At 36.9% G+C, this 12,722-nt stretch overlaps 1 protein-coding gene across 1 annotated transcript in view; it reads right to left on the bottom strand.

The window, feature by feature from the left end:
- The window catches only part of RFX6 (regulatory factor X6), a 63,028-nt gene that overhangs the window by 35,074 nt on the left and 15,232 nt on the right, over nucleotides 1–12,722 (bottom strand). The window contains exons 5-6 of the mRNA XM_002714772.4: nucleotides 9,461–9,538; nucleotides 8,354–8,381 (exon numbers count right to left, since the gene is read on the bottom strand). Of these exons, the coding sequence (XP_002714818.1) occupies nucleotides 8,354–8,381; nucleotides 9,461–9,538 (106 nt within the window). The remainder of the gene's footprint in view (nucleotides 1–8,353; nucleotides 8,382–9,460; nucleotides 9,539–12,722) is intronic.

Below are 12,722 nucleotides of genomic sequence, written 5' to 3' on the forward strand. Positions count from 1 at the left end.
CAAAACACAAAGATAAATAATAATAAAGAATGAAGAAACATAACATATAAAATAATCAATAAAATAACTGGAGTTAGTTCTTTATCAAAATTAACATTGAATATAAAAGGATTAAATTCTCCAGTTAGATGATATAATCAAGTGGATACACACACACACACACACACACACACACACACACACTAATTGCCCCCTACAAGAAACTCACCTCTCAGGAAAAGATGCACATAGACTAAATGTGAAGGGTTGGGAAAATAGATACCAAGCAAATGGAAATAAAAAATGAATAGGAGTAGCTATACTAAAGTCAGATAAAACAGATTTTAAATCAAAAATTGCAAAAAGAGGCAAAGAAGGACATTATATATTGATAAGAAGATCAATTGAGCAACAAGATAACAATCATAAATACATATATTCACCCAACGCAAAACCACTGAAATACATAAAGCAACATTATTAGACCAAAAGGGAGATATGGAACCTCAATACATGTTGTGGGAACTCAACACCCTACTGTCATCAATGGGCAGATCATCTGGAGAGAATATCAACAAAGCTACATTAGAGTTGAATCAAACTGTAGTGCAAATGTACCTAAAAGACATTTATAGAACATTTCCTTTTTTTTTTTTTTTTTTTGACAGGCAGAATTAGACAGTGAGAGACAGAGACAGAGAGAAAGGTCTTCCTTTGCCATTGGTTCCCCCCCAAATAGCCTCTGCAGCCGGCGCTGCACTGATCTGAAGCCAGGAGCCAGGTGCTTCCTCCTGGTCTCCCATGCAGGTGCAGAGCCCAAGCACTTGGGCCATCCTGCACTGCATCCCTGGCCACAGCAGAGAGCTGGACTGGAAGAGGAGCAACCGGGACAGAATCTGGCACCCCGACCGGGACTAGAACCCGGTGTGCCGGCGCCGCAGGCAGAGGATTAGCCTAGTGAGCCTCGGCGCCGGCCTATAGAACATTTCATTCAATAGCCACAGAATGCATAATCTTCTCATCAGCAGAAGGAACAGTTTCCAGGATAGAGCATATATTAGGTTATAAATAATATTTCAGTGCATTAAAAATTGAAATCATACTAGGTGTTTTTCAGACCAGAAAGGAATAAAGCTAACAATCAACAGAAAGAACAATAGATAATTCACAAATACATGGAAATTGAAAAAATGCTCCTGAATGACCAATGTACTATTGAAGAAATGAAAAATAAGTTAGTAAATTTCTTGAAACAAATGAAAACGAAAATAGAATATATCAAAAGCTGTGGAATGTAGCAAAAGCAGTTTTAAGTGGAAAATATGTAGCAATTAAGTGCATAGATTTAAAAAAAAAATCAAGTAAAAACTATAATGATGCATTTTAAGAACTTAGAAAAGCAAGAACAAAGCAAAGCCCAATGTAGCAAGATTGAAGAAATAAGGGACAGAGCAGAAAAAAAATTGAAATTGATTCTTGAAACAAAATAAAATATCAATAAATCAAAAAGCTAGTTTTCTGAAAGGATAAACAGATAAACTTTAGACAAACTAACAAGGGAAAAAAAGAGAAAATATTCAAATAAATAGAATTAGAAATGAAAAAGGAGACATTACAACTGATACAATGGACCATAACAAACTACGATGAAAACTACAAAATAAGGATAAAAGCAAATATCAAGGAGACAAAAATGGAAATATATTTCCTTCACTGATTGCAAGAACTCATATTATTTAAGTGTTCATACTACTAAAGCAATCTACAGATTCAATGATTTTTTTAAAAATTGATATTTTCTGGAGAAATTATTTGCTCTATTTCTTTCTTTTTCTTTTTGTTTTTGTTCATTTGTTTGTTTGCTTGACAGGTAGAGTTATAGATAGTGAGAGAGAGAGAGACAGAGAGAAAGGTCTTCTTTCCCTTGGTTCACTCCCCAGATGGCCACTATGGCCGGCACTGTGCTGATCTGAAGCCAGGAGCCAGGTGCTTCTTCCTGGTCTCCCATGCGGGTACAGGGGCCCAAGCACTTGGGCCATCCTCCACTGCCCTCCTGGGCCACAGCAGAGAGCTGGACTGGAAGAGGAGCAACCAGGACTAGAACTGGTGCCCATATGGGATGCCGGCGCCACAGGCAGAGTATTAACCAAGTGAGGCACGACACTGTCCCCCCAGATTCAATGATTCAATGCAATCCCTATAGAAAGGTCAATGGAATTTCTTACAGAATCAGAAAAAAATTTCTAAAAATTCTTATCGTACCACAAAAGACCCAGGAGGAAGGAAGAAAGGAAAGAAAGAAAGGAGAGGCCTGCGCTGCAGCTCACTAGGCTAATCCTCCAACTGCGGTGCCGGCACCCTGGGTTCTAGTCCCGGTCAGGGTGCTGGATTCTGTCCCTGTTGCTCCTCTTCTAGTCCAGCTCTCTGCTGTGGCCAGGGAGTGCAGTGGAAGATGGCCCAAGTGCTTGGGCCCTGCACCTGCATGGGAGACCAGGAGAAGCACCTGGCTCCTGGCTTCGGATCAGCGCAGTGTGCTGGCAGCAGCGCGCCGGCCGCAGCGGCCATTGTAGGGTGAACCAATGGCAAAGGAAGACCTTTCTCTCTGTCTCTGTCTCTCTCTCTCACTGTCCACTCTGCCTGTCAAAAAAATAAAAATAAAATAAAAAAATAAAAAACTATTGGATGCTTATTTTAATTCCCCTAAATGTCTGCATTATAATTATGTTAAAATAAGTGCCAGATCATAGGCTGGCTACAGAGGTCTAGGTTTGTTGTTGCTTCTCTTTTCCTTCTTCAGCTGAAGATTTCAATATTTTGGGGTGAACTGTTAAGAATTCTAAGACAAAATAAGAATGAACCTAAAGAAAAGAAACAAATATGATTAGAAGGCAAGAGGGTCTGATTTATGAGGAAAGATTAAAGGAGTTAAGCAGCATAGTTTGGCTAAGTGATGACAAAGGAGAGCGAGATAACAGTCTACAAATATTTGAAAAGCATACACCCAGCAGGGAGGATTTGATATTTATCTTGGTACAAAGTTGTTCAACTGGGCATGAATGGTCAATGTGAAGGAGAAGGGAACTCAAGCTATCAGAGAAACTTCCTGGTTGAAATGTGTGACATCAAGGGACTTATTCTTAGGAAAAATGGCAACTTCCTTACTTAAACTGGTTAAAACAAAGTTTGGCCCACAATGGAAAATAAACTCTTTCTTTGACCAGAACAAAGAAAAAGAATTAGATTGTGTTTCTTTGATTTGAGGGAATTTAAGGACTTTGGGAGATTCTCTGATGTTTATGAAATTAAAAATACTACATTTATGAATAAAATATTTCAAACTATCAAAATTCTTACCAACAAATGGTAACTGTTCTTGTCATCCTCTTCCTATTTGTGTGTGGGTGTGTGAGTGTGTGTAGTGCTTTTGTTGTTGTCACTGGCTTTATTTGTTTCTCTACATTGAACTATTTAAAATTTACTAAAAAAAAGGCATGCAGAAAAAAAAAAAAAAACACTCACGCACTCGTGTACTTGCCATCCTGATGAAGTTATCAGGCATTTCCAATGTTAAATCAGCTTTTGTATCCTTCCCTAGTTTTATTTCCTTCCTTCTTTACAAAAAAAAAATAATGTTCTGAATGTGGCTTAGATCATTTCTATTCAGGTCTTTAATAGTTTACCTCATATGTAAGTTTTCTTAAGCAATACATAGTATTGTTCTAAACTGGTACCTTACAATATGTATTCTACATTTAACACTTTTTTTGCTCAACTTTAGCTTTTTGACATAATTCCAGTGTTTTTCTTAGACTTGTAGTTCACTCATATATAGCAGTATAGTATTTCATTGTATAAATATATAAAAAGTTTCCTTCATTGCATCGTAGTGAGTATTTAGATTCTTCCATTCATAAACAATACTGCAATGAACATCCTCATACTGGTTTCCTTGTGCAGAGTGTGAGGACCTCTCCAGGATTGCAGTCATAAAGTGTTTGTATCTCAACTGTACTCAATATTGTTTCTTCTATCATTCACAAGAGTTCCTTTGTACCGCATTCCTAAGATATTTCTTCAGGGGCTGGTACTGTGGCATAGTAGGCTAAACCTCTGCCTGTGGCACTGGCATCGTATATGGCTGCTCCCCTTCTGATCCAGCTCTCTGCTATGGTCTGGGAAGGCAGTAGAGGATGGCCCATGTACTTAGGCCCTTGCAACTGCATCAGGGACCTAGAAGAAGCTCCTGGCTCCTGACTTCAAATCATCTCAGCTCTGGCTTTTGTGGCCATTTGGGCAGTGAACCAGAGGATGGAAGACCTTTCTCTCTCTATCTCTCCCTCTCTCTGTATACAACTCCACCTCTCAAATAAATAAATAAAATTATTAAAAAAAAAGAATATGTGTCTTCAGACTTTTCAATTGTTGCTAATCCAACGATAATGAAAAACTCACTCATTATGGTTTGAATTTGCCTTTCCCTGATTAATATTTATAATGAACAATTTTACTGGAAATGATGCCATTTAAAATATTTATTGACCATGTGCTATGGACTCTTATGCAACAGAATGGGTGCCATGACCACCAGCATGATTTATTTGTTATTCTTTTTTTCACTTTTGTGAACTGCCTGTTAATGTATTTTGTTATATTTCTGTTGGATTGTCTTTTCATTATTGAGTTGAATTCTTTATATGCTTCATGGCAGTGCTGTCTAATATATCTTTATGTTATGATGGAAATGTTCTAAAGCTATATTGTCCAGTACAGTTGCCACTAGACACATATGGCTTTTAAGCACTTCAGGTGTAAGTAGTGTAACTGAGAAACTGAAAATTATCTGGCACATTTACAGTGTTTAGGATTACAATCAAGGCATATGGTATATCTTTGCACTGAAAATTTCCTTTTATACCTGCATTGTTTTCAAATGGAGTATGCATTTCTTATTATGTCTGCTCCTTAAAATTTTACATTTCTGCCATTTAAATTTGACAATTTCCTAATTCTTGCTTTTCACAAAACTGTTCCCATCTCTCAACAAAAAAATCTGTGAGAAAGTAAGTGCCACAGAAAACCTGTTGAGTGTTTTCTCAGTTCTTCCAAGGATGGCCCTTAGATAGTATTAGTCTATATGCATAGAAGATTGCATCCCTTTCCTGCAATGGGTACCTCACAGTGTTAGGGCTGCATTCTCCCTGGGAATCCTGGAACTCTTTGACCTCTTCAAATTTCTACTTTCTCCCCATGGCATTCACTCACAGAAGATGACCTGAATTCTATCTCTGAGGGAAGTCTGAAATCTCCAACAAGTTGTTTCAACCTCCTGCCAAAAAATCAAGTTTCCCGTTCCCCTTCCCAGTTTTGGTGGAAACAGTGCTCCTTCTCTCTAGGGCCAGTTTCTGCAGACTGAAACTCTTCTCTCCCCACCTTCTCGCTGACCTTCTCCTCTTAACTTTCCCCTCTTCCATCTCTTTATAGGATCTATTTTACCAGCACTGGAACACTAGCTTTACTATTCTTCCAAACTAAATTCCAAATCCTCTTTCAATGATTACCCTCAACTTGACCAAAGTTCTCTACACTTGGTACCATTTCCCACTCATTTCATAATTGAAGCCAACCCCAGCTCACCTCTGAAAAGGCTCTCCCTGAGGTCATCAAATTGTCTCCCTTTTCAGTCCTTATATTGAGAACCTTTTGCATTTGACATTTGTGAGCATTCCCTTCTGCTGGAGGCACATTTTATTTCCTCCTAGCTTCTCTGACACACTATTCTTCCCGTTTTACTTCTCCATTACTCCTCAGATATTTCACTGACCTTCCCACTCTCCACAACTCTTTTCTGGTAACCTCCTCTCTTTACATTCATCCCCCACCCTGCCATTTCAGCATTCTTATCTATTCAATCGTCATCCAAAGGAATCTCTCAATCTTTTCCAGACACAACTTCCCTCTTAAAATGTATAGTTTTACAAACAAATCAAATAAATATGACAAGTCACAAACTGAAACTGCTACTTTTCTGATCTTTTCACCTGGTTTTCCTTCAATGTTTCCTAACTAAAATCAATCACTTCTACCTACACCTAAGGCTATGATCCTAATCAAGATCTTCTCCGGGTCTACCAGCTTCCCTTCTTACTCTCTTTTAACTGGCTCTCCATAACATAGCTAGAAAAATTTTATAATACTGAAGTTAGATGACATCATCTGCTTCTGCTGCCTTTCCATTCTAGAATTCTTAACCTAATATTACCATGTTTAATCCAGCACCGACCTGTTACATAGCTCTACTCTCCACCTTAACTACTCTATAGCCATTCTGAAATTGTTTTATTTATTTATTTTTTCAGCAGGATCCTCTTGCTTTGCCTCAATGTATGCCAGTAGTTAATTTTTGGCAAATTCAGAAACATTTTGGGTTGTCACAAGGTCAGGGTGGGCAGTGGGCAGTAATTGCTGGGATCTAGGAGACAGAATCTAGGGATACTGACACTATGAGGCTTCCTATAATGTGCAAGATGTCGCCTACAAACAGAGGTATCTGGGTGCAAATGTACATAGCACCAAGGCTATACATGTGCTATTCCATGTGCCTGCACCACTTTTCCTTCATCTTCCTCTATTCCATTCCTCCTTACTTACTCTCAGTTCTTTTTGAAACATCATTACCTTAAACATGTGGGAAATTTCCTAAATGCCCTCATTTGATCCCCATGAAAGCCTTTATAATTTCTTAAATCACTCGTTCAAGATGTTTTCTTGCTATACTATCAAGCTCTGTGAGGACAGGATCAAATACATACATTTACTGTATTGTCCTCTAGTACCTATTCTCTAAAACACTATGGATATGTTAATAATTTAAACCATGGGTTTAAAATAATAAAACTTTACTCTGAATCTTTTAAAAAGAAAATACATCCTTGAGCCTCATTTTCCCTAGCTGTAAATTAGCAAAGTAAACACCTATTTTTTTCTACTTCATAAATATTAATATGCAAATGAACTAAATCATATGAAGGGTTGCACTGAAAATTTTGTGTTCTGAATAAATCAGATGTTCAGTCAACCTAAAATATTTTTAATTTCAGTTTTGTTATGCAAATATTTTATTGTCATTTTTGAAAGTATTTAGAGTAGCTCTGAACACTTAGAAACCTCTTAATCATGTTAGTTCTTATAATCATCATCATAATATACTATTATTGCTTCAAGAATTTACAGAAAATTCATGGCTAAAGAGCCTAAACAGAATATTTTTATTTTACTAACAAAATCCACAATGGAATTTATAACTGTATTTTTCAAAACAGTAAAAAGTTGACATAAGAAATGATTTTTTCTTTTATTCTATCAACCAAGACTTGACATACATGATGTATCAACTGACCTCTCACAAGTACCACCAGGCTCATCAAACTGGCAGGAAGGACCTGAGAGAAATTATTAATATTCCCTATTGACATAAACTTTTGTTAACCAAAGTGTATTTCTAAGTCAATATTTTTACAGTTTCACAACTGTTTATCAAACAAAAAGCTACTATTTCTTTGATAAAAAGGGCGATGTGGAAGATTTTATTATGTGATTAGTAACTGCATTAAAAGTAGTGGTAAAAAGAAATCAGTCATTTCAGAAGGTTGGGGACTTTTATATTTTTTAAGATAATATGTTTGCATCATTTCACCAAACTAATGGAGTTACACTTTACCTCAGGTCCGGCTTTAGCACACAGTACATTGTCTCAGCCCTCAGTCCTGTGGCACCCTTTTTAATGATTAGTTAACCTGAGGATAATGAAGGCCTTATCATGTGCCTAATTAGCCATGCAGCCCCTAATGGGAGTCTAACTCATTTAGATAATGTCAGTTTGCTGATCTGTTCTTTAAGAAGTGGGTGGAGAGGAAACCTAGAGAGAACGATTATACACGTGTGTGTATGTGTGTGTGTGTACACAAAGTAGTAAAACAAACCATAATACAACACGGCATTTGAGCTTCTTTTCTAAATGGTGTAGTCCAAATATCAATTCTTTCCATATCTTTAGCTTAGGCTTTTGGTTTATATTAAGTGGAAGCTTCTTCCATAAATGAGTCTTTTTGTCCCCCTCAATATCCCAAATATCTGCTATTGATAAGAATCATCAAAAAAGCATCCCTCCTATGTCAATTGGAGCTGTTTAGCAGATTCATGTAAATTCCTTAATTGCCTTAAATATAACTTAGCTGTATCTAAGTCCATAGTCTTCAATGGGCTCTGAACAAATGACATTTATTTCTATATCCCCCAGTGGGAATGATTAACTTGCATTTTTTGGCTTGTAAGACGTATTGTGGCAGGTAAAAAATAGAAATAAAATAATTCTTACCTCATTCTTCAGCTTGCTTCCAGAAAACCTTAAAAATCAGTACATTTTCCATTAGTTAAAAAGTTTCTGCTGCAGCATTCAAGGAAATGCAAAGGACCTTAACAGGTAGTCACTTCATACCACGGTTAGTGAAATAACGTAGAGAAACATGTTTTTCAAAACAAAACATAACAAAACCAAGAATCTATCTCAAATTAAAAAAAAAAAAAAGATAGCTATAGCTATCCTTTAGAAGGTAGTAAAATGAGGACTATTGAGGGAAGCCAGACACCACTTACGGCATGCAAAAAGCAGTTGATGTTACACACTTGTGCCTATTACAGCCTGATGGCTAGTGAGCTGCCATTATTGCTCCTTGTAATATCTGAATTTATTGTTGTATGACCCTGGGGAGTATGTTTTCCACAGGATGCTTTACTTCAAAAAATAATTTCTTTTTCTATGAGCAGTTCCTGGTAAATCATAAAACAGTCTTAGATGCAGTTTTAATTATTCAGAGTTTCTATGTATTTCCATTAGTTTCATTCATTGTCACCCACTTATTAATAACCCCCTTCTGTTGGTTAATGATGGCTTAGAGCAATGGGCTCTTTCTAGTCATGTATGTCTTTCTTTTCACAATGATGTAAACAACTCAGTAGCTTCGCCTTCTCAGGTAAGATGAGTCAAATAGGCATGATTACAGGTGGTTGTAATAAGCTTTTCATTTTGGTAAGCTACTAGTCAAGCACATAGATGTTTACAACAAGCTTTCTCTTAGAAAAAAACACATTTACATTTTCTGCCTTTATTTTATTGAATATAATATGAAAAATGGACTCAGCCTTACAAATACATACTACTTTAAGAACAATTCAGCTCCCTTGATTTCTCCTTTTCATCTTTTTGCACACTTAGTTTAGCATCTATTTCCCTTTATGTATTAAATTGTATAAATTACCTAGTAATTTCACTATATAATTGCAAATGTCCACACACAAAGTTGACACTAATGTCTAATGTTTAAAATAAAACATTTCATCAGAAAAATTAGAAAGATATTTTATTCAATAGATATCATGCATTTTTAAAGAAACAGAATTTGTCTTGAAGATGATGTAAGTCTACCTGGTCAGGCCCTTTCCTGAATAAACGGAGTGGTAATATGCGCTGCTCTCTTTGATGCCAATCCCATAGTAATGATACCTAGGGCAAGGACAGGAACAAGCTCTGTGTTAATAAAGGAATTTACGATAGATAAAAGAGACTAATGTATAATTGAAGTGACACAAGTAGAAATGCAACCCTGGATGACATTGCTTTCCTGATTCTTTTCAATTAGCATCTTAATGCACTTCATCCTACTTTGTGGGTCACTAATCCTACTTATGCTTGTACTTCTGACTCTAGGCCTCCAAAACACAAGATTCTCTTACTGCTAATCCTCTTCAGCCCCTAAAAGCCTTGGTTCCAAACTCTAAAATATGTATATGTAGGCATAGGTCTATGTCAACCATATTCATTAGCAAATTGATTGCTTCAACTTGAGCTTACTAGACTGAACAAGAAGATGGTATGGTTTCCTTTACAGTATATCTATGGGATAGAGAAAAATATGTGCCACTTTATGTGAAGAACACGGATGTCATGATTGGGAATATGTATGAAGCATGTGACACTTTGAACATTATTTTCCACATGAGGAATGAAAAGCCCAATTGTTATTTTCACTTCCAACTTTTGTGCAACAATGGAGAAAAATATAACACAAATCAAACGGAAATTACACATGCAAAGTAAGTATTGTGGATATTCTGCCATGTCAGGGAGAAGTTGGCACTATGCCAGTGGGTTAAGCCACCACTTGAGATACCCACACTCCCCATCACAGCACCAGTTTGAGTCCTGTATACTCTGCTTCAGGTCAAGCTCCATGTTAATGAATTCTAGGAGGAAGATGATAGCTCAAGTGCTTGCACCTTTGCTGGATTCCTGGCTTTTGCCTGATCTAGTCCTGGCTGTGGTAGGCATCTGGGGAGTAAGCCAGTGGAAAGGAGCTTGCTCACTCACTCACTCTCTCTCTCTATCACTCTGTCCTTGAAGTAGATGAAAATAAATACATAAACATTTAAGGAAATATGTCAGTGATTCATGAGCCACAGTCAAGCATAAAATCCCACTGATTCTAAAATTATAGCTCTTTCTCCTAAGCTGTAGACACATGACATATTATACACCCATTACAAACACTACAAATATTGTACAAAAGCTAGTCAAATAACGGGTGTGTAATGATGGAGGCCAAAATCCTCTAACTTTTGCTGTCTTTTGTCATCTCCCACCTACCTCCACTCCTCCCCCACAAAACTCCACTATCCACTTGTCTGCCTATCTTTTCAGTTTGCATTCATCGAAGATCAGGAAAGATAAGAGAATGAAGGGGTTTACAACTTAACTCTATTTCAATATGTTATTTCTTGGCATCATCTTCTGCATTTACAGTGAACAAGACAATGAAGGATCGAAGTTTCAAGGCCTCATGAACATAGGATTTGAGCCAGCAGTTCCACCCCTACACATTTTTACTTTCCAGGACAAGAGTACAAATGGAAGCCTAAACATCACATATCTAAATATTTCAAAAATATACACTAAGCTAACAAACTGCTAAGGAAAATATTCCTGCCATCCTGCACTGACAATGTACCTCTACAGTGGTCTAGTAGACAGATTTGAATTTAGAATTCTTAGACTCCTGGATTTTCACATGGGAACAGGGAGGTAGGGAAGACCCGCCTCTCCCCACTGCTCAGCCCTTGCTCCTCTGCCTACATAACTCTTCAATCTAGGGCTATGTGCACTGGTGGAGCCCTGTAGCCTCCTGAGGATGGATTGGGGCAAACAACAGAGTCCCAGGAGGCACACACTGGGGCTATTTGGACAGGGAATTCCAGAGTCCCAGGGAACTAACTATAGGCATCTGCTCTCTGGGTGAACACATTCACTCAGACTACAGACTCCTTGCTTCCAACAGGGGGTGTGTCTGGGGACAACCAGAACAGAGGCTTCCAATGTGTGAGGTCAGGAGAAGGGCTCTCTCTTGTCATGTTCCAAGAGCAGGACTGGGACAGCAAAGTTACCTCTGCTGACACAGGTTCACTTGAGACAGAAAGGATCTTTAAACATAAAAAAAAAAAAATACACACCTATATTATAACACAAAGTATTTCAAGAAATAATTACTATATTTGGAAACAGTAATGTGGAGTGACTAAGGTAAATGAAGATATTCTATGATTGTGGCAGGCGAGAAAGTAGTTTTCAAGTCCTCAATCTTGGTAAAAAGCCAATGTGAGTCTGTTCATCTGAAGAGAGGAAGCTCAAAGCTGCTCAGTGTCTGCAGGAAAGAAACAAAGTCCCCTGGTAGACGGGACAAAGAACTTTTGAGATATATAGAAAAAGGAGAAGGGGGAAATAAAAAACTTATGAAAACTCCAAAATATGGAACTAATGTATGTCTTTAATTAGAAACTAAAAGAAAGAAATGTTCATGTCATACAGAATCTACTGAAAGAGTCATATTAATAGAATTAGGTAAGAGAAATACATGAAAACCATGAACGAATTAGCAAATTTAAATGATATTTAGGCAATTACATAAGAAGATTAAATGAGCCTGGCAGTTTGGAATAGATATTAACGTTTCCTTTATAAGAAGAACTACATTACTAAAGGAAATGTTTGTATATTGGAAGAAATAAAATAGATGATGATGATGATCTGTTACAATGGAAAGATACTGTGATTTCATTTCCTTTGCAAAGGTTGTTGTTTGTGCTACAAATTTTATAGTTAAATGACTACATTTTAGATGCTTGCTGATGCAGTATGTTAAGCATTGCTTTAAAAGTTGATAAACATAATAATTTTGATATTCTTGTTTCTCATTTCTAACCCTTTTTTCAACATGTTAATAATATTGCACCATGGATGAGTGGTTTGCCATGTATACTAAGAATCTGCTTTGCCTTCAGAGATGGTAGACAAAAATCCCAAGAAAAGTCAAAGTGATCACCAGAAGTTCAAAACATGCCAGAGTATACATTGTGTTCTGACTGCTACTTCAGGGCAACAATGATCAATACAGGTCAAAAAATATGGTCAGTAACATTCATGTTTCCAAAATTCCATGGCTTCCTGAGATCGACAAACAGTAGCCAGACTGACCAACACTGAGGTACAGTTTATTTTGGATTTTAAAAACACTAGATGATCACATTTTTTAAAAGTTGCAATATTCTTTAGGGCTCAATATATACTAATATAGGTCTGTAATTTTTTTTCTTATTACTTTTAAGAAAATATTTTCATGACAATTTATTTGGCTCTT

Source organism: Oryctolagus cuniculus, chromosome 5 (assembly GCF_051225735.1).
Source record: "Oryctolagus cuniculus isolate XC-2025 breed Fujian yellow rabbit chromosome 5, ASM5122573v1, whole genome shotgun sequence".
In the NCBI taxonomy this organism is placed as follows: domain Eukaryota; kingdom Metazoa; phylum Chordata; class Mammalia; order Lagomorpha; family Leporidae; genus Oryctolagus; species Oryctolagus cuniculus.